Genomic DNA, 23,528 nt, shown 5'->3' with positions numbered 1-23,528 from the left:
TCTTTGGTTGAACTTCATGAGGTTCCTGTCAGCCCCTTTTTCCAGCCTGTACAGCTCCCTCCGAATAGCAGCCACCGTCCTCCAGACTATTCCCCCTCAGGTTGCTGTCATCTGCAAACTTGCTGAGAGAGCACTCCGTCCCATCTTCCAGGTCATTAAGGAAGACATTCAATTGTACTGGTCCCACTACTGATCCCCAAGAGACGCCTCTACTTACTGGCTGCCAGCTGGACTTTGCACCACTGATCGCAACTCCAAGCACAGCAGTCCAGCTCATTTTCCACCTGTCTTAGGGTCTACTTAGGCAGCCCAAATCTCACCAATTTGGCAATAAGGAGACTATGGGAGACTAGCTCCAAGGCTTGCTAAAGGCAAGGTATACTAACTACATCCACTGCCTACCACCCCTTGTCTACAGGGCCAGTCACTTCATCAGAGAAAGTAATGAAGTCGCTCAGGCATGACTTGCCCGTGGGAAATCCATGCTGGCTGCTCCAAACCACCTTCTTGTCCTTCGTGTGTTCAGAAATGGCTTCCAAGACAATTCGCTTCACAGCCTTCCCAGCAACTGAGGTTATGCTGACTGGCCTGGATCCTCCCTCTTTGCCCTTCTTGAAGATGAAGGTGATGGTTGCCTTCTTCCAGTCATCAGTCATTTTTCCTCCAACTGCCATGACCTTTGGAAGATGCTGTTGGCCAGCTCCTTCAGCACACTTGGATGCATCTTCTCTGGTCCCATGGGTTCGTGTACGTCTAAATGGCTTAAGTGAGCCCTAACTCTGTCTTCCCCTACTGTGGGTACTGCTTTACTCGTGGGACAGACTCTGCTAGCAGGCTCGGGGACCTGGGAGCCCTGAGGGCAAGTCCTGCTAGGAAAAAAAAGAGGCAAAATATCTCAGCCTTTTCCATGTCCCTTCTCACTAGGCCCCCTGCCCCACTGACCAAGGGGACCACGCTCTCCATAGCCTTCCTTTTGCTACCAAGGTACTTACAGAAACCTTCCTTGTTCTTCTTCACCTCAAGACTTGCTACTCTCAGCTCCAGATGAACATTGGCTTACCTAACTCCGCTCCGTCATGCGCGGGCAACACTCCTCCCATGCAGCCTCTCCCTGCTCCCACCTTCTGGCTACTTTCTTTGTGCACTGGAGCTCAGCCAGAAGCCCCAGGTTCATCCAGGCTGGCCTGCTGCCATGCTTGCTCGACTTTCTGTACATTGCAGTGGACTGTTCTTGTGCTCTGAGGCGGCTGTCTTGGATTACCAACCAGCTCTCCCGGGCTCCTTTGCCCTCCAGGGCAGTTTCCCAGGGGATCCTGCCAAGCAGGGGACCCTGAACAAGCCAAACTCTGCTCTTCTCAACTCCAGGGTTGTAATTCTGCTGTTTGCCTTGCTCACTCCTCTCAGGATCTTGAACTCTACAGTCTCCTGGTTGCCCTCAGCCTTCACCTCTTTAACCAGTTCTTCCTTTTGTTTATGAATAGCATGTCCAACAGAGCATCTCATCTAGTTGATTCAGCCATCATCTTCATCAAGAAATTGTCTTCTGAATTGTCTACTCCCAGCCACTTTGACTGTCCAGCAGATTTTGGGATGGTTAAAGTCACCCATGAGTACCAAGGCCTGGGATTGTGAGGCTTTGCCCAGCTGCTGGGTACCAGGTCTGTATTAGGTACCTGCTACAACATGACCTGTGCTGGTCTGTCCTCTGCTCCTTACCTACAAGCTCTCTACTGGTTCATTACCTGCCCCAAGGCAAAACTCCATACATTCAAGCTATGCCTTTGCATAGAGTGCAACCCTTCTACACTGCCTTCCCACCCTGTCTTTCCTGGAGAACCTGCATCCGTCCACTGCAGCACTCCAGTCAGGAGAGCTATCCCACCACGTCTCTGTAATCCCTACGAGGTCATAGTTCTGCAACATGCACAGTCTTCTAATTCCTCCTGCTTGTTCCCCATGTTATGTGCATTTGGGTACAAGCATTTGAGATGGGTCCCAAGCTGTCCTCCATTTACAGAGGAAGAGTGAGATCCTCTGCTCTCAAGCTATTACCCAGGCACATCTGCTCTGCACTTTATGCCCTTTGTTCTCTTTGAGTTATGGTAACCCTCCACCTTCCATCCCTAGTTTAAAGCCCTCCTCACTAGGTTAGCAACCCTAGTTTGCAAAGACACTTTTGCAGCACCTTGTTAGATGTATCCCATCCCTCCTCAGCAGCTCCTCAAAGAGGGTCCCACGGTCATAGAAGCCAAAGCCCTGCCTGCAACACAAGCCATACAGACAGGTGTTGACCTGCTGGATGAGTCCATTTCTACTCAAGCCTTTCCTCCTCACTCGAAAGACTGAGAGGACATGGCCTGGGCCTCCATGTCCTTCACCCTCATCCCAGAGCTCTATAGTCACTCCAGGTTACCTCTGGAATGGTTGTTGGTACTATTGACACCCACAAGGAAGAGCAGCAAGGGGTCCATGTTAGAGGGCTGGACAAACCTTGGCAGTGTGTCTGCAACATCCCAGATCCTGCCACCTGGCAAGCCACAAACCTTCTGAGACATCAGGTCAGGTCAGAAGATAGGTCCTCTGCAGGATGGAGTCTCCAGTAACTCTCACTTGCCCTTTCCCCTTTTTGTGGGCACTAGGTTCAGGCTCAGCTGGCTCCAGTGAATCCCTGACAGTTCTTTTTTGTCCTCACCAGTACCCACAGATTCTGAAGCTGCAGATCTGCAGGTGGAGCAGATCTCCAACTCCTTCCGGCTGCCAGAAGTTACAAGCTTCCAGCCTTTTCCATCTTGACAGAATCCCTTTGCTATGGTCTCCAGCTGTCGCTCCTTCCTTGCCTTGCGTGGCTTGAACTTTCCACAAATATCATGTCAGTCCCCTCTTCACCTTCCCTGATGGTGCACAGCCTGCTGACCTCTTCCACCTTCACCTGGCACCTCAGCGTCTTGACCAGACAACATCTCCCACAGAAGAGGCCACTATTGCCCCCAGCTCCAGAGGTAGCAGGTGCTCTCCACAGCACAAAACCTGGACAGAGTGGGATCCTTCCTCTGGAGTTCCGTCTGGGTCAAGGCCTCTGATGGGCCAAGGGTGTTGGCACCAGTCTTTGAAGCAGGAGGTTGAATGAGATGATCCCAGGTCCCTTCCAACCTAAATTATTCTACAATTCGGTGTCAAGAATCCTGCTGCATATACACTGACATTCAAATGGTTTCATTTTAAGAAGCAGCAAATGTCCAAAGTGAATATCTTTCCACAGGAGGTGCAGGGTACACAGTTACAGCATTTGATACAGGGAAAGAGAGAAACTCAGTCCTGCGGCTCCTTTATGTTGGAGTGAGGGCAACTAAAAGGGCTGAGACCAGGTTTAGATGTCTGATTGTAGTCCTTAAATATGAGGAAATGACTGCCAAAGAAACATGACTTGCACTGTATATTCTACAGCCAGATCATTCCCACATGAGCTCCTAAAGCTATGGCTTAATTAACCCCCATTCCTTGCATGTTGTTTTTCTTCCTGTGTACCCAAGGCAACCATACACCTTCCATTGCAGATAAGAAATGAGCCCAAAATTTTACTCAGTCTCAGTGTCTGGCTGCTGAGCCTTCTCAATCACTTCAAACACAAGCAGTGTTTTTTGTATTTCCACAAAATTCTGAAGAAGAAGAAGAAGAAAAAAAAAGAGAAAGATAAAATCTTTTATCACAGCATACTCTATAGTCTTCACTGCCTTATGTCAAAATAAAGACTTTCAGACCATCATGCTAAAGCAGTGGCTTCCCCAAGCAGTCATTCAGCATAGACATATCCCCTCCCAACAGAGTCCAGCCAAGACCACACATAAGAAGATAAGGTACGAAAACCTCCAAATATTGCTAAAGCCTACTTATCCACAAGTCTCACTTCATCATGCTCTCCACTCCCGTCCAGACATATTAGTGTGTCAGTAATCTCAGTAAAACTTTCTGGCTGAAACCTGACCCACACCTATGTGACCTACAGGAGAGAGCTATACAGAGCAAGGCACGTACTACACAGAATGACTGACTTATCCTAGAAGAGCTTAAGAAAAGCTTCATATAACTCTGCCTAATCATGTAGAAAGCAGTGACTGTCCAAATTAAAATTTTCAGTTCATAGGCTTCCCAAAGCAAACAAATCATTAGAATACTTTTTGTAAGACAAATCTGTGAGTATGTATATAGATTTCATATCTGCATTACTGGGTTGCTGGTTTTTTTAATTTTTGTTTCTGTTTTTTACTTTGATGCCTGTAATATCCAAGTGTTAAGGTCATTTTTACCATCCAGGAACTAAATTAGCATGATAAACCCAAAATATTATTTGCTTTTTTCCCCTGCACTTCAGCCTGCAATCTGCCTGCATGAATGCATTTAAGCCCTGCCTCCTGCCCCTTTCCTTGCCAGTGGGCAGGAGAGAATACTGTGACTTGCACCATTTCTTCACATTTAAGAGCTCCCTCCATTTTTGGAAACTTCATTTCATCTCCACCCCTCCTCAGGACTGTTCATGAGCTTGAAGATTCACTGCAGACTACAGGCAAGACTCAGACTGCTGGCGCATATTCCTCCTCCCTTCCTCTCCCCCTGCTGCTGGTGCACTTCTATAGATACTTAGCACTTACATAACACTAGCCTGCATTCACAAAGCCCTCTCAGCACCTTGTCATTCATCTACAAAGAGCCTGTGCTTCTCTTAGCAGCCACTGATCAATCATTTCAGCAACTGACTGCTGAAATATCGAAAAGGAAAAGGAGTCTGGAGTCAGGCCAAAATGAATATGCACAAGTCAAAGGGAGAATCCCTGGATGGATGAACAAGTTATTCAAACTCACTAAAATAAGTGAAGGAGAAAAAAAAAATGCTCTGTATCAAAACTACCACTTGTTCCAAATGGGAGCACAGAGTAGCAGAGTCAAATCTTGTAAAAATCTGACAAATTGCACAACTCAGAAGAGATGTCTCCAGTTGACATTTCCACTGTTCATTTGTGCAGAACCAAATTCTGGAAAGATTACGTACAAGCAAATTTTCATTCACAGCTCTACGTTTAAATTCAGGGAGACAGCAAATTTTAAGCAGATGAACTGAATTGACAGGACCATTCAACTTCATGGTACACACTCCAGCATCTCCTGAATTACAGAGCAAAAGATTGCCCAACCCGAGCTTTTAAAAAGACAACCAAGGAATAAAATAAATCAAACCTATCTACACTATGCTTTATAAAATTTCTTTTCCATATATAAAGTTTAATGACACCCTGTCAATATTAAAAACAAAAATGAACAATATTACAGTTCCATCAGACATGGAACAAACCAAAACCAAACACCAGACCACAGAAAACTGGTATTTTTTCCTGATGTTCTGGGGTCCACATGGGGTATTAGATGTATTTTAAGTTGTCTTTACTTTAGTCTTTGGGTACTTTACACCAAAGTCTTAGAGCTTCTAAATTTAAATTCCCCTCCCCTACTCTTTTTGATTTGCATACACCTCTCTTCATGAACTTTCTGTGTTTTGACCGCATGCGAAAGCGCTCCTTTGATGGCTCTGATGACCTTGGTGGGTTCCTAGCAGAAGCAATGACAGCGTTGCACAGGATTGCACAGCAGTGCAGTACTCCAGGGGCTGCATAAGCTTTGCTTCCACTTCTAGTTCAGCACAGGCATTTCTTCCAGGCCCCCCAAGACACACTGCTTTGACTTGGGGTTTGCAAAAGGAAACAGGTAAGCACAGCAACATGGGGACAGAAGGTGGACAACAGTTAAAACATTCCAGCCATGAAAACAGTAACATACCGTTACTCCAGATATAATTGGGACTTTGCCTTCAATTAGTTTATGTATTTCTTGAACTGCTTCCTCATCGCTCTTGTCTTTAAACCGCTTCTTGGAGAGTTCCTGAAGAGCTTCCTTAAATTGCTCAAAAGTGATAGTTCTGGAAGACTTTCCCCTGATGAAACACACAGAAATTGAAAGAAATGACAAGAGAGCACAACAACCATTCCAAGAATAGCAGAGCGCTTTCAGTTTACAATGGAAACCCATAACAGAAAAGGAAGAGCCGCTGAGCCTATTTGGGGTGCCAAATAAAACAGCTCCCAGGGACATTGCATTCCTTATGCACATCACTCGGGCAGTGCTTTAGAAACTTTATTTCTCCATCTTCACTAAGGACAGGGGAATGAGAGGGAACTGGCCTGCTATGAGAAGACCTGCAGCTCATCACAGCCCCACAGGCTCACCGCACTGATTACCTGTGAAGCCTGCAGGCGTAAAAGACAGGAATTGAAGCAACTTAGGTGAGTTTAGTTACTGAACAGTTTTTATTCCTCTTTGAATAACTAGTTATGACATACAATTTGTAGGTCACTTTATTCATGTGTTCATAAGTAAATTAAGGAACAATCCTGTTGGATAAAGCAAATCATTAAAAAAAGTCACTAAAATTTGAAATTCCTCCTCCTTTGCTGAACACCGGTAAATTTTAAATGATAAATTTAAATTCAATAGCCATTTCCTCCTTAGACCATTGCCTTCATAAAACATTCACAGGTTTTTGAAAAACACAGTTTAACAATCTGATAAAATCATAAAAGCCCCAAAAATTCAGATCTGAAGACTTCTTTGTCCTTTCAAAACTAATAGGAAGCCCCTGTTCCCACACTGATGGATAGGTTATGTTTACTTCCAGTGGAGAAGCTTTTGCTATAGCAGTGCACAGTGGGAAGCCTGGGAAGCAGAGTGGGAATCAACAGTTTACAAACCACCTCTATTTACAGTCACTCCTGCAGAGGTTTTACACCTGTCAGGCCAGCGGGCTCAACTGATAAAGCACTTACAAATAAACTCAATATTTATTGCAAAGATGTGTTTAGCCAAAAGGAGATTCATGCAAGTCTGTTTTCTAGCATTTAAAAATATTCACTTTAGACAGGAGAGAATGTAGCAGAGCACACAGTTCCTTTCTTTTACCCAATATTAAACTATTTTCAGTGTTCCTCATTTTAAAATTGAGGTACAAGGCCACAGCAGCAGTGAGATTGCCGCACCATAAATACACACACATACACTATATATATGTATGTATAATTTATTTTGGTTGCTATGAATTATATCAAACACAAAACACACGTTTTTTTGTTTGTTAAATTACACATTCCCTGATGCTTAGAAGAAAAGATTTGCCATATGTTTTAAACTAAAATTTAGCAGATCAGATAGAAATGTTTCAAAAAGATGTTCTGATATTTACGCTGCTGTAGCCTTAAATAGTACCATCTTTAATAGCAAAAGATGTTTTCAATTGCTTACGACATTAGGAAACTCTCAAAGTCAAAGAAATATTTGAGGGTCCATGTTGCTGGGAAACATGCTACTACATCAGTTTTGTTTGCAGCCTAAGCATTTCTTTTTATGCCAATTTAGAGTGTGTCTCAAGCAAATTAGCAAAAAAACCCAGACCAGTCCTTTCACCAGTGACAGCTGTTTATACAGGAATAAACGATAGACTGCAAGGACAGAGAAAGTGTGCACTGGCAACAGAGAGATCAGGCTGGAAAAACTATGCATGGAAATCTCATTTGACTTTACTAACCAAGGGCCACAAAGAGCAACTCATCCACCTCTCTTCAGCTCCTATCTCACACACCTTCAGGAGTCAAATCACCCTGTCCTGCCTCCACTAGCAAAACAGGCAAGTAAGATTTCTCACTTTTAGATAGCAACAATTAGGGAGCAAATCCCAGTTTTTTATACCATAGTGAAATTGGTTATTCATAAGAAAACTCAGCACTAATGTAACACTTTTTATATGGTTCATTTGCATTATCTTTTACTCCAAGACAGCCCAACATGTAGCAAATTCCTATACCCTTCACATTCCCAATTTTAGACAGAAATAAACTTTATTTGTTTTTTTAACCAAACTTTGCTGCTTGCAACTACTTGCCTGCTTTAGGTGAAGCATGTGCTGGAATAGCTCATGGAATTAGCTAGTAGAAGACTACAGTGACAGCAGAAATGAAGAATATAATCCAATAATTCATTAATTAGAGACACATGAAACATACTGCAATTAACTACTTGGAATTTGTCCAGGACTCTCATTAATAGGATTAACATCCCTCTTTGGATGAAGCACACTTGAAGACTTTTACCTAACTCAAGAGATCAGAACTGCATTTTGTTTTGCTTCTCATTAAAAACAAAAAAACAAACAAAAAAAAGAAGCAGCCTGCACTGGCAATCACTGCAGAACTTTAGCATAAGGCCCCACCAAGACCCTTGGTCATTAGAGACTCGCAGCCAAGTCTGACACACAGACCTTTCAAATGCAATTTCAGGTAGGAAACAGGCTACTTGGAAGCCTCCAATCAGGTTTGCTACTGTTTAGCTTGGAGCATCAGTCAGGATCCCAGTGGGAATGGGAATGACCACAGAGAACTAGCAAAACCTGTGGTAGTTCATGCTGACTCCTTTCCAAAGGCTTTACATTCAGGCTTAGCTTCTTTTTTTGCTTTGCCTTTTTCTCCCCCCCCCCCTTTTTTCTTCTTTTTTAACATACATAGAATTCTTACTCCTGCATTTATCAGGTAAAAGATCAAAACATTTTTTTTTTCTGTATTGAAAGAAAAATACATATTAAGGATGGCAAGAGAGAAAAAGAACATCTCTTTCTGGTCAGAGACATGGCCATTCCCACCTCTCAGATTTGATCTGTTCCCTGCCACACTGATGTGGGAAAAGGGAAAGACATTTTTTTCCTGTCCAACTTAAGGTACAACCACAAACTGGATTATGTATGCACATAAAGCAATGTAGTATTGCTGCTGCAGCCAACAGAAAAAAGAAACATGCATCATGCTGCCATGATGCTATTCTACACCAGCAAACACCAGTCATTGGAGTGACAAGGGAAACAGGACTGGGGATGAAAGGAATTTTTGGAGATATACTCCAAATATAAATACCCCAAATGAAACAGCTTTCCTTCTGAAATACATTAACCTTTTCTACACTCCAAAAACTTCCTTCTGTATTACAATATTACCAAAGTCATTTGAAAAGTAGCATAATTCACTAAAAAATTCTACAACTACAATGAATATCAAGTCTCACAGCAAGACTAACTATAACATTGGAAAGCTACAGGAACATAGCACTCAGCTCCCAACATCTGTGGGCACTTGTGGACTGTATGCCAGGTAGCAGAGTACCTGACTCACCATGTAGTGATGCTGCTATCCTGCTGGTGCCTGGCGGCAGCTCTCGCAATCCCTCCAGCAGCTGCCCTCCTTGCGGCTGCCCCGCAGCACAGCACAGGCCGGCCTTCTGCTCTGCCTGTGCACTCACGGGCTCAACGTGGAGCAACCAACAGACCAAGCAGGTAAAATACAAACACTGCATGCTATGCAAGGCAGATACGCCCTCCGCTTATTCCTGCCATTTTTCTTAATGCCGTGTTCACATTAAAGATGAAGCCATTTCCTGACACCAGCCCACCAGGTCATGAAGTTAAACTAAAAAGAAAAAAAAAAAAAACTTCTCTTTAGTAACTGCTACAAAGAATCAGCCTCTTTGTGTATGTTTGTAGCTTGTTTTTAGAAGCTCATTATAAATAACTTGTTTCCATGGGAATAACAAAACAAATGTATTAACTTTCATTTTCCAAGTGTTACAAGTTCAAATGGTCTGACTCCAATTAAGTATGCCAAGGATGATGTCTCAGCTATTAGCACTCTTCCCTTAGACTTACTGCTCCAGAGAGTTAATGGAAACCTAGGAAGAAGATAAAATACTGTATATATTATATGTATAAAAAACCCCAAGAGGAATACAATAGTAGGAATGCGTGAACAGCTAAAGAAACACAATGACTAAATCAGATAGTGGAAATGCAGATTAAAACTCTCTGACCAGGGAATAAGACAAAACACAAAATGGTAACAACAGAGGGGAGGTGGAAAAAAAGGCTTTTACAAAAACACAGACAGAGTAAGGGTAGCTACCTCAATGAAAACAGCAAAATATCTGTAAGATGGACATTAATGATACAATTTTTAAAAGCTCTGTGCTTGCTTATGGCATGAAGGAACCTTTACATTTAGGAAAAATACATTCTTATGTGCCATTCTAATTTAAGCTCTGCTTCTTACAACAAGCAGAACCACTCTGATGCATCATCCTTGGGGGGAGGAAACTGTGTACTCATGATACACTCAAGAAATTTTGCTTCTGTTCCTACATTTGAGAAGAGACTGAATACATTCAGAAGAATTTTAGGAAGCTTTCCATCATCTCCCCTCTTTGATGGGGCTCTCCACACACCTGCTACAGGTGGAGAGATTCTGAACAGAAGTTTTAATTCCTCAGTTTGCTCTGTGGAGCCCAAGTTCACCTATGTAAAAGCCACAGTTTTGAGCTCGGACATCAACATACTGAACATAAAGTGTAAAGGATGAAGCACTGGCCCAGACTGGACTGTAACTGGAAATGCTGCAGTATTCATTTGCTAATATTCGTACTAACAGGGCATGGTGTTCACACGATGTGAACAATGCAACATGGAAGCTTACTCTTGCAACTTAATCCTTGTATACTAGCTGGACCCTTAAATCATCTCTGACAGCAAATTTTAACGGTTTTCCACAATTTTAGCTGAAAAGAAGAGAGAAGCTAGACAAACACAGTCCACGTATCCCATACACAAAATCCTTTGTCAGTATTAGAAATGTACATCTCTGTGGCCCTTGCGCAGTTCTGTGTAACACAGCTTCCACTTTAAGAGTCTTCCATCTTAACCTCTGAGCTCCCAAAAATCATCCTTTACCAACGCTCGCTTTTCCATTTAATTTTCTTAGATTGAAGAAGGGAAAGAAGATGCAAACACAGCCAGAAAAGCTCCCAATTTCTACTCCTGCTATTCACCTCCTCTCCTACCCACTGGGGCACTGGTGTCAGGGAGGATGACAGCAGCATGCACTGGCCAGGGCTCCCCGGCAGTGGGAGCAGTCCTCTGCCCCCAAGCTTGGCTCTGAGAAGTACAGCAAGCCTGGCAATGGCCTGCAGAAAGCACAACTAGAGGAGGGTGCTCAACATGTTTTTGCATAAACTTTTGCACAAGGAGTTTTGTTTGTAAGGTTTACATAGTCTAATTTCACCACTGGGCATCTCAGTTCACCCAGGAATTGCTTAAAACTTGACTGCACTCTCTCATGTGAATCACAGCAATGAGGACCGAGTACTCCCTATATTTACCCTCTTCCCAGAGAGAGAGAAGTATGTTTTTTTCTTAAACATATTTTATTTATTTTCCTTAACTTAAAAAACAGCTGGATCTTGCTTAACCTGTCTGGAAATTTTCATTTCTGAGGAGCAGTCTGCCAGACTGAGAACTCGCTACCACTGAAACTTTTCATTTTCATACAAATAGAATTTTCTGCTTTACAGCTTTAATAATAGCAGCACCTCTATCATCGTTACTGTACTGTTTCCCAAAGTACTGATTCCTGTTCATTTAGCAGCACTAACCTGCCATCTTTTCTTACTACTTGTGCTAAAACGCCAGGCCTTCTTGAGGCACTCTGTGAACACAACGTACATTAGCAGCAGTGCTTAGTAGTACTTGCATTGTACCAGATGGCTGCGAAAAGGTACCAGACAACTTCCTAGAAGCGACAAAGGTTTGTACTGGCCTCTGAAAAACACAGGCACTCATCTAACAGCTGTTTTACTTTTTCCAAGGATGTCTGCACATTACCAGCACAAAGCCCAAAATTAACATGTTTCACCAAGAAGCAGATTACACCATGCCTCATAGTTTCTTTTTTTCTTTCTGGTAGTTTGGTGGGTTTTTTTCCTTTCACTTTCAGCTCTTTTGGGGGTAAATAGCTCAGCATTTGCACAGGCCATCAACCCCACAACTAACAGTAGTCCCAAACTGAAGTGGGATCCTTGGGTAGATAAACCGGGCCGCTGGAGCCCAACAACACTAATGGAATATTGACATATCCTGTGCAGATCCATTTCTTGCCTTTCTTCGGTCAAGAATGAAGCTCCAAAAGTTAGACATTAAATGCAGAAGACTTCCAAATGAGGAGAACAATACACTTCCTGGATAAAATCTGAAGAGTGCACGACTAACCACAAGTGGGGATGTCAGTAGAAGTTTAACAAATATAACTGAAGAGAGAATGAGGAAAAAAGGAAAGATAGCGCAATACAACCCTTTTGGGTTCTTTCATTGCACTGCGTTATCTAATAGCCCTAAAGAAAGGCGCCAGTAATCAATAAAGAAAACAGATCCCAAGGTGTTGTCCTGCATCAGGAACTCCTGCCCCATTAATGGGGCAGAGCTGGGATGCTGAAATCAGACACCTGGATGTTGGTGTAAGCAGGAGATGACTGGCAAACAGCCTTAAGAAAGGAAGGAGGGCACCCTGAAGATATCCTTGGCAAAACGATCCTAGGAAGAAGCTTGTGTTCATAAAGTTCCAAGCAGAGATCTTTGGATAAGGCAGGGAGTGCTTCAGGAGTGCAAGAAGGAGTACCTGCGAGGGCATGGCTCTTCACCCACAGTCCCTTCCCTTGAGGGAAAGATTAGGACCAAACAAACAAGAAATCCAGATGGCCTTCATAATTACTCTATGAACATGCCTGGTTCCAGCACCTTGGCCAAATCAGGCATAAGGAGCTAAACCAAATGGCTTCGTTTACCCCACGATTGCTGGGCAATGCCACCACCAGCTTCCCCAGCACTGCAGGAGAGCAGAGCAACCGGAGCAGCACAGGCAGGAGAGCACAGGAGCAATGGGAGCCTTACTGACGGTGTGGACCCTTATCAGCACCAGAACTTAAATTGCCCATGTTCTCTCTGTACCAGAGTGATAGCTGTAAGAATTATTTTAGGTTCATCTCATGAAAACTTTCTTCTTTTATATTTTGAAGTTAACCATTCTTCTCCTCTTGGCTTCATTTTTGTAGCATTTCCTTCCTGTGTACTTCATTCATATTGAAAATTCATTTCCATTAAAATAAAATCTGATGTTAAAAAAAGCCAACCAAAACACATGAGCCAATCAGAAATATAATTAGGAAGGGAATGAAGAGGGAGACTGGAGAAAGAAAATAACTTGGCAATAACATTTAGTCACTAAAGGCTTCCAAAGGGGGAAAATAAAAAAGAAATAAAACAGAATGAGTTAAAGAGAATAAAAGAGATTAATGGGATTTAGGGAGGACAAGGAAAAGAAGAAAGTCCAGGCAAAAGGTAGGTCTGGTAGGTCCTTTATGCCAAAGGAGTTTGCTAATGCGTTTCCCATGCCAGGCATGTACCTGAGCCCAACAAGTTTGGAAACAGAGCGAGAAATGTGCACTCAGCAGCTGCCCAGCAGTACCAGGCAGTCTGGGAGCACTTCAATGTCTCCTTGTTAACTGGTGGCATCCAAAGAAAAGAGACATTTGTGGATTGACCTGATTGTGGATTTTCTGGACTCGACACAATGAATGGAGTAACTGCACATGCACAAAGCAATAGACAAGTCTCAAAGATATCAAATTTATCACAGGCACATTGCTGTTATGCACAGAGAGCTGTCTAGAGACTGGGAAAGAATCCAGGCCATGACATGCAACTTGCTGCCCACATCGTTCAGGAACACAAAAACCTGTCGTTGGGAGGTCTGGCACTACTTGTCAGCACCACTCAGACAAAGTTATTCCTCAGGGGATGCGGCTTGGGTGAGCGACAGCAACAAGGAAGTTTGTCCAGATGCAGAAAGGTGCAGGAAACGGACAGAAAAGAGGGGCTGGAGGCAGGTCTTGGACAATATGGGCAAGCACAGGCCAGTGCTGCAGCAGGAAGACAGAGCCTGAGAATCGGGCTTCTGCAGACACAGTTCTTCTTCTTCTTCAGAGGGTTCAGCTTATCTGCAGTTCTCTTTGGTTCCTGCTGTATTAATGACAGGTTGGGAACACACACACAGACCACAGGGGAAGCGAGCAAAAACTTGGAAAACCACATGCAATTGCATAGACCTAACAGCCTGATACAGTTGGCAGCTGCCACGGACGCTGCCAAGCACATCCAAAACATGAAAATCCACACGGATGACGTCATGGTGCTCATCAAGTCTGCTCCATACCACTAATACAGGGATGGCTGAAGATTTACAACCAGTCTTCAATAGCTAACATTTTATTTACCAGTCTGCCCTAGGCTGTGACTGGCTTACACAAGCTAGTGTTAAGAAACCCCTTTCTTATAATAATACTTAGCATTTAAATAGCACTTTACCTTTCAAAGTGCTAAAGAAGCTGATAGAGCCACAAAGGCTCTTCCTGCCGACAGAGGCTTATGGCAAAAGGAATTGCAGCTGAAAGGACAGGGTAAAGCATCAATATCACCTGTACTTTTTCTGCCAGTTCAGTAGTGCACATGTCCTTGTTCCTACATAACACAGGGAAATAAAGGTGGAAACTACAAATAAGGCATCTCTCTAGAGCTTACCAACAAGTCCATATGAGCTGACAAATCTCATCCCTGTCACAGATGCATAACGGCAGCTAAATTTATTTTGCTTCTCTCCCCAGCAGTGTGAAAATGTTTGTTTAAAAAGGAGACCAATCTAGATACACTGAAAATATGCTCAGTACAAACACTGCTGAAAGGCAGCTCCAGTACTGTCACATGCTGGATACGGCCAGCGCAGCACAGCCAAACAAGCCCTAAGCAGGAGGGAGCGCATTTGACCCCAAGCATGCAAACCACAGAAAACTGCTGGTGAGTATATGAATGAAAAAAATTCTCAAGGACAGCTTTCAGATAATTTTTTATTTTTCAGGACTTCTGTTATTAATCTTAATTTGTATAAATACATGACAATTGGAGAAAAAAAAAAAAAAGAGTCCTAACCCAATGAACATCAGAGGTGAACTTCACACCCAGCCCTCTCATCCAGCTTTTGGCAGCCAGTCACCTTGCTCACTGCTGTCCCTCCAATACAGTATCTATGTTTTGACTGCGTTGACATTAAAGTAAGGCAAGTCACCTATTTTGACGAGACCAGTTAACCAATTCCAAGAAAAGTACATGGGATTTCAGAAAGGAGAGAAAAATCAAATGTCCACAGTGGAAATCAAACAGTGCTATTTTAATTAATGAGACCCAGAACAGAAAAGCTCAGTACATCACTTAGGACGACTAGATATTATATGGTTATATGATATGACATCTTACATGATTTAGACAAAATTCAAACAGAACTATAGGCAGTCAGACTCAAAAAAAGAACAATAGCATTATTAAATAGGACCTGCCCTAGTAAGATCTTAACTATTTAAGTCTTAAGATATTAAAGCTTAATCCCCAGGTAGGATCTTCACATCCACCAAATGACCATTGCAGGTATGTTGGGCCACTCCACATTAAAGGGGTGTGAAAAGAGCAATGCACAATGGTTGCAAAGGGAAGAGTGTGTGCGCGCATGCATGTGTGTACGCATGTGTGTGTGTGTTGGGGGGCAGATTCTTAAATCACTACTGAGCCAAGTAAAACTACAAGTGCAATTCGAATATTTTGTTTGTTCCTATAGGGAAGAGTAATTGGTACACTTGGTTCCAGTGGGGCCTTTGACAAAAACTCCAGTTCTAGCTCAGAAGTTACATAGTTTAGTATTTAAAAAAAAAAAAAAAAAATCACTGACTGAAGACAAAAAATAATGAAGGGAAAGGGAGGGAAAAAGCAACCTTTAATTCACATACAGCATATTCACTGCTGCAGGCACTGCAGCTGTTTGTTAATGAAATACTGCCAACACACAGTGAGTTTATTCATATTTCACAGCCTAGAAATTTAGAAAGCCCTAGCTGAGAGCTCAGGTACCCAGCTCCCCTCCTGCTCCACAGGACATTTCCCCCTCCTCTCCAAGGGAATATTCCCACTTAGAGATAGGTTTGGGGCTTTTTTTTTTTTTTTTTTTTTTTGAAAGAGAGAGAGAGAGAGAGAGAGAGAGAGAAAGAGAGGGAGAGAGATGTATAATATCATTTAATACCATGCATAAACGTCCCTTGGCACAGTCATTTCTGAAACAACGCAAACAAAGCAACGCAGCTTGACGTATTTGGAGACTGTGATGGCAGTTCATTGCTTACAAAAGTGCTACTGTGGAAACGAGAGCATCAATCTGCTCTAATCCAAGGTGAGATTTTCCTTTAGGGTTTAGTGACACAAAACTGAAAACCAACAGACCTTTATCAGACTGGTCCAAATTGCTAATGCAAGAAAACATCATTATCAGATGGTTTTACACCAGCAACATTCTAATTTTTCCACAGGATTCTACAGAGTTGGAAGGTTCTCATTATTTTTTACATCAAATCATATACAAGCACAAAAGCAATTTCTAAACCCAGTGACAGTTCGATGAGAGTGAACCCTCCTGAGAGGTCAGATCGATTCAGGTAAGGAAAAAAAGTGTGTGTGTGGGGGGAGCGGGGAATGGAAAGACAGGCAGACCGCGGTCAAAAACAAGTCTCTCCAATGATTTACAATGACAGCAGGAGAATATTTTAAGAGAGATCCAACACGAAATCACCTGCAGCCAGCTGGATTATTTAAAAAAGGAAAACAGGAAACCTATTGTGTTTTGATGTGCAAAGCATTCCTCCTAATCTTAGGCCACAATTGAAGAAAAAAAAAAAACACACAGAAAAAAAGATAGGTTTTACACATATTTGAGATGTAGGCAATTAAAATTTCAACACTTTAAAATATGTTCTCACTTTGGGTGATCCACCTGAGCAGATAAAGCAATGTTCGATCAGCTACAAACTTGCAGAAATATCAAGGTGCTTCAACCAGGAACAAAGCCAGTTAGTCCACTCAAAAACTAAATGCACAAAAATTTGCGGAAAAAGTATTTTTCTAGCATTCAGAATGAGGGTGGGCCCCTCTCCCCCAGGAAACCTATGAGTACAACCTAAGTTTTGCTGATATAAAAAAATCAGGAAGCAAGCTGGATTTACACAAGTGTTGTAGGATTTTTTTTTTTAAAAGGCAAGTCTTGCATGATTTTATTCCCAGTCAAGTATTTTATTCAATCTTCTTCTTATGACAAAACAAACTAAAACCCAAGTGTACCCTGGTTCCAAGTTTTCCCAAGTAGTCTCTAAATTTGCTCTTACAACTTCACTTCTGCTTATTTGGCAGACAGCATGCTTTTTAGTTCAGATTATACACAAGTCAGCTAGAATAGTATGCACATAAATCCAGGCTTTGGAACAACAAAATTTTAATTTGCTGAACTCAGTATTCTGAAGAGCACATATGCAAAATTGCAAACAGCTAAGAATTTGTGCTGAAAATTGACTCTCGGGGAGGGGGAGGGTCTCAGAGAAATGTCAGAAGGCAAAGTCTATGTCAAGAGCACAAGCTTGTTCAGCTCACCTTTCACTATAGCTTTGATGTGTCCTTACCACAGAGAATGAATAGGGGAATGCAAAACACACTGGAATATAACAAAAGGCCCTCAAATTAACCTGAAACTGAAACATAGTGAAAAACAGCTCAATGCAAACAAACAGGCAGATATTTTTCAGAGAGGTGAAGCTGGAATCAGGTGACAAGAAAACAAAAAACCCAACAAACCAAAACCATAAATAACCATAAACCAAGGCTGCTTCCATTCAAATCAAAGAATAATGTAAGATAATTGCCATGACAACTGGTCCTTACTTAAGCACGGTCCTTTAACTTTTCTGTGTGGATCCAAAGAAGTTAATTTGGCTTTGGGTGGTTTAACTTCATACATATCCTGCACTCTTGGAAAAAGCTCAGTTGCAACACTACCATGAAACAACAAGGCATATATGTATTACAGAATTTTCTTCTCTCTGCTCACTCAAGCATCACTGTGGTTTCCAGAAAAATCTTTTTGTTATTTCGCTGTGAAATAACCTCTGTAAGAGAATACAGAGTGCTGAGTATTTACTGAGTACTGGAAAGTGCACGATTTTTCATGTAGAAGATGAAAGGGCCACTATTTTGCAAACACCTGTAGCTGGTCTTAAAACTTTACTGTCATGTGTGCCATGAAGATAAACACAAAGCAAGAGGGAAAGAGTGGCTTTTCTGCCACTGGTGCCTTCCGGTCAAGTACCAGTTCTCACCTGTTCCCCCCCTTATTAATTCCTCCTGTACCAAATTTCTTTCCTACATACTGAATTGAGGTTAGGCGAAGTTGTCAATGCAGATGGGAAGAAGTCACCAAGCTAAATTGTATAGCAGCAAAAGCTATCTAATACTTGAATATGAGAAAGGTAGAGTCTTATTTCCCCTATAGATGCCCAGAAGCCTAAAGACAATTTCATGTGTATGCTACTGCCAATGTAGAGAATATTCTTTAAGAAGCTCCTCTGCAATGTCGCTATCATTTCTCCTCATTGCAAGTGCCTTGTGCAGATATCCACCTTTGCACAGCTTAGGGGAAAAAAAGCTAATGCATCTGCCTACTTACATATTCCATATATCTCAAGAACCAGCTGGTTCATCTTTATGTGATTCTCAACCCTCACACAAAGCCGCAGTAAGCAATCGGCAAGGCCACCATCAATCTAAATGAATCCTGCAAGTCATAACAAGGAATTTCTTCAGGAAGCACAATGTACCTTGCAAGCCATAAACGCAGGCCCTTGAGCTCTGAGACCAAAACAGTTCAACACAGGAAAAGCAGAGATTGAAAAGAAAGAAACGGAGGGTTTACAAAAAACAGAGTTGTATCCGTTTCCTGATACATTGAGGGCAAACTCTGATGGAATGGATGTAGTTGAAAACCCTAACCTAACCCTAGCAGAGAAAATCTGCCATACAAGCAGATACAATAAAACGAACCCTAAATTTAGCTTCAAAAATAATCCATTCAGGTTCTTATACAGTCCTCAGGGTGATTTTGTATTTTTTTTTTTTTTTCTAAAAGGAGAGATCGATCTTCTCTATCTGCCCAAAGAGGGAAACATGTTCTGGTACTGGAAGTCTCCGTTGTACCAGGGATGCTGCAGAACCATCCATGCCAGCAATGTCTTGGCACTTTGTGAAAGTTATAAACCAACAGTGAACAAATTCTGCATGGAAGAGTATCTCTTCCCCTGGATTAAGAACTTGTTTACCGGTCTTTATGGTGCTGAGTGATGTGCATCTGAAGCTAAACCAATCCAAAAGAATTGCAGAAGATTATGACAGTTAACAGCAACACACATATTCTTTCATTTATGTCACAGTCCTCTCAATTCAGAATGAAAGTTTACAGAAAGGTTTACAGTTTTACAAAATGTTTACAGTAAATGGAGGTTTACCCACAAAATTATCCATCTTGAGGACATCACCACCATGAACCAAAATGACAAGAAACACTTGGGAATCCTCCAAGATGATGCTGGAATGAATAGTGAAAGCAGAGAGGAGACTACGAAAGAGCAAGTGTACATTCTTCTGGAAATCTGTGACTTATTTAGATCATCAGCTCCTGAAGGAAGGTATTGAGCCAGTGCTGGGACAGATTCCAACAATTTTTGAGATGTCTGACATAACTTGAGTGAGTGAACTAAGGAAGCAGCTAGAGTTACTGAACTATTAGGAGAAACTTCTGCCAAATTTAGCCTCTTACATCTGCTGCAAAATCTACTGAGGACAAGACCCCCCTTCATGCCAGGATGAAACAGAAGCTGTCTTTAGAAGAGTCCAGTTGAACAATGTTGTTGTGATCAGACACACCTAAATAATTAATAGCATTTAATAAGCTCGAAACTCATTAGAAGTCTTTCTTTCCAAAACAACTCACACAACATAACAAGCCATAGCCATTCCACACATCAAAAACCTTCCTGAAGTGGAAACAAACTCCCTTTCAAGCCTTCTCTTTTTCCCTCTCTGCAAGGCCACATCTCTCCAGCTTTTGAATGCAAACTGCTATATATGTGCTGCCCTCTCTACCTGTGCTCTGTACAAAGGGCACTTTGTTTGATTTCCAAACAGAAATATCATTAGCAATACCTAGCAGTTCTTGGATCCTCATTTGCAAAATTCAGAAACAAAGGCTTCACTTTTTTTTTTTTTTTAATTGTCTCAGCTATGAAGACTGGCATTTTCCTCAAGGCCACTGATTTTATCAGCTAAAGCAAGAAAGCCAAGTATTTCTCCAAACTGTCACTTGCTATTATTTATATGAAAATGTGGTATTTTATAGTGAGAAGGATGTTCAACACGGTACTACCTATTCTTGTAATGCACTAAACCAAAGCACATTGCCATCACAGCTGTTATTAACTCAAATTCCTTAAAAAAAAAAAACAAAGTGATCTTACATATTCAATGAGATATGTTTTTTAAAAAGTTCACTGCCAGGACACATACTGCAAACAGAACGTCAAACCAGACTCAAGGCCAGCAGTAGAAAGTCCACAGAACAACAAAAAGAAAAGAGAAGAAAAGATCATTCAAAATAATAATGCTATTACCTAGGTTCAGAGTAAAAAGATCCATTGCATAAAGGACCACAACAACAGTGGTTTATTTTCCAGAGCAGAGTGTAAAAGCCAATGAACTTCTGTGCAAGAACACTAAGATATAACAGCGTTCTACATGCATCCTCCCTATTTCCTCGAAGGCACAGAATCAGGTGTGTAACAATCACTTCCTAATGTGCCTTCAGGAATTACTAAAAATTAGGTTTGGGTCTTTTATGGATGACATAAAAGTTAAAAATACATCAAAGAAAATATCTCCTTATCATCCAAGATGCCAAATTTACTCTTCCAGTGTGAGCATGTATTCAGGTGTAACACTTACTGACCTGATGCCTCTATGCATGCAAATAAAAACCTTTACCATCCTCATGTCCTAAACTGAACTTTGCAGGAGGTAATCCTGGTAAACAAAAAACAGTCACTTCAAAATTCTGAATCCAAGCACTTTTATCTTTTCTGTGGAAATTAACTGTGATTTAAATGCTACACTGGAAAATAGGTTTCTAGCTTTGCAAACTAAACCAATTTCAACAGGCCATAAAGTCTACAGCTGTCTTATGTTCCAATGATAATTTAAGACCAAGACCACCTTTGATGAATTTTACAATTAAAACAAAATGCAATGGCCAAGTAATACAAGGGTTAAGGACAGTTCGTATGGGAAAGAAAATTAGAAATGGTGGTACCGAAGAATACAGATTCACAACTGAGCAAAACAAGATTAAGCCAAGTTCCCAATATAAATGGTACAAGCCTGCAAAGTAACTTTTTGCAGGGAAGCATGGCACTGGGATTCAGTTCAATAGGAGGAATCAGTACAAGACAGTGCCAATATGTTTTCATAATTACAGTAAAACACATTACCTAATCAATAATTACTTTATATTGGATTGCAATGACTCCTGGATTCTCTCAGACTGTCAGTGTCAGCCAGCACGATCTCCAAAAGGAAAAGCCCCCCCTCAGCCCAGCTGACAGCTCCTGTGCCTGCACAGCCATCACATGTGGTCTTGCTGGCACAAATCATGCCTGTTGACTCTCCAGTAAACCATCAGGAAGATCAGAAAGATTTATTTGGGTTAAAAACCCAGGGAGGGGAAGACCTGATGTCAGCTTTATGCTGGTTAAAGCCATTTGCAGAACTACAGTGTTACTTGAATTCTCCATTTTAAGTCTGCAGGTGAGCAATTTTCTAACTTGCGGCCAGTTAATGCTGTAGGTAGTGCTGTAATTCTGTGCTCTTATTCCAGGGCATATGTCAGCAGAATATGGCCTGATGTACCAGATCCTTATATAGCTATTCATTTGGAACATTTGAGTGATAACTGATGGCTTTCTATGGAAGCCTGATTCAACATCCCAGCTCTCATACTCCACTAGTACTGGCTGTAAGGTAGATTGCTATTTTAGAAGCAAGTTGAAAATATCCTCATAGTCTATGTAGCAAAAGTGCAAAATGACTGCTGCAGGAAAACAATACAACATAAAAATAACAGATTAACACAACATCATGTACATAAACACTGTTAAACTCAGCGTGCTGTGCAGCACATACCAGCCTGTGCAGGTCTAGTGTGGGAACCTCCCGTAACAAGCAGTGGACAAACATCTTTCCAAGGCCACGTGCCAGTCATTTTTATCACAAAGCCTCTATTTGAGGTATGTTTATACTACTAGTTAAAGTAAAACTAGTTTGAGGATTTGACGCAATTATTTCTAGTTGAATTAACTTCTCACAGTAGTGATAGCAAAGCCAGGAGGAGCTCAGCAGCAACTGCTTCAGGCCAGCGCTCTGCTTTAGCTGCTACACCAAGACTAGAGTCAGACACAGCTAAAGCAAGCTCCATGCACTGCTAAACACCTTGTCCTACACCTTTTAGCCCCAAAGGTCAACATAGCTCTGTGTGACCACAGCTATAAATACGAAAATGTGCCTTTCTACCCTGCAACATAGGTTGGGTGTCCACCTATTCAGAGGCATCTGAAGTCAAATCTGCTCAGTCTTCACAGTTCCAAGAAGTCTGACCAAAGGAAGAAGGCTCACAAAAGGAGCTCTACAAAGACGATGAACAGAAATGTCAGCCAGAATTTTTCTGAGTGGGCAAATCAGGCACATTTTATTCACTTTATTTCCTTTAACGACAACTTCTGGCAATAAAGGCAAACTCAACAAAGCTGTTGACAGGGTAGTCAACACTACACTTCCTTGAAAAGTCACCATGTATGCAGGAGATGCGGTGTTGGCCAGTAAATGATTTTTTTCAAAGATTAAGAGGTAGGACTTGCAACAAGCACATATAGGGATCTGATCAACATTTGGCATAAATCATTTAGATAACTGTCTCCAGACAATACATGTTGTCATCTTCTTTATCTCAATGCTTTGACAAACCAAGTTGAAGCACTTCCAAAAAGTGCAAATATCATGGCAGATAACATCAAGCCAAACTTACTTCAGTGTCTCTAACATTAAAGAAATCCAGTTCTCTATAAGCAGTCCCCAAGTCAGACAGCCCTTCATGTACTTATATGATTTTCACTGAAGCACCCCCAGCAAACTTCAGGTTACTGTTTCATGTTAGATGGTCCAGCTCCCCTATGCCTTTCCAGAGTTATTACTGAGTGTCCCTAGAACTTGAGGAAAGCCAAAGACTGAGACACTTTGTAGCAGCTAAAAGGGGAAATCTCCCTTGCACACAAGTACAGTATTGAGGGCCTCAGAACACAGGACCAAATCAGAAAAGAAATGATTAAAGCCAGACCATATTGATTGAAGCTATAGCCAGGTAGATTTGGAGGTCAAACTCAGAAACAGTACAATACTATTAAATCAGCAAACAGACTTCATGTTATCAGTACAGCAGGATGAAAACAAAACAACTTATTTAACTGACTGCTTAGCATCCCTTTAGAAGAAAGTTCTACACACTTTCTTAATTTGGCTGGAAGAGAGACAAGCCACAGTCTGTTGTCTTGACAGA

The 23,528-nt window shown here is 41.8% G+C and overlaps 1 protein-coding gene across 1 annotated transcript in view; it reads right to left on the bottom strand.

Annotated features, from left to right (window-relative positions):
- TPPP (tubulin polymerization promoting protein) overlaps window positions 1–23,528 on the bottom strand; it is a 70,795-nt gene that overhangs the window by 14,783 nt on the left and 32,484 nt on the right. The window contains exon 3 of the mRNA XM_067291058.1: window positions 5,827–5,980. Coding sequence (XP_067147159.1) covers window positions 5,827–5,980 — 154 coding nt within the window. The remainder of the gene's footprint in view (window positions 1–5,826; window positions 5,981–23,528) is intronic.

This window comes from Apteryx mantelli, chromosome 2 (assembly GCF_036417845.1).
Source record: "Apteryx mantelli isolate bAptMan1 chromosome 2, bAptMan1.hap1, whole genome shotgun sequence".
NCBI lineage: Eukaryota > Metazoa > Chordata > Aves > Apterygiformes > Apterygidae > Apteryx > Apteryx mantelli.
This window is presented reverse-complemented; position numbering and strand designations above follow the sequence as displayed.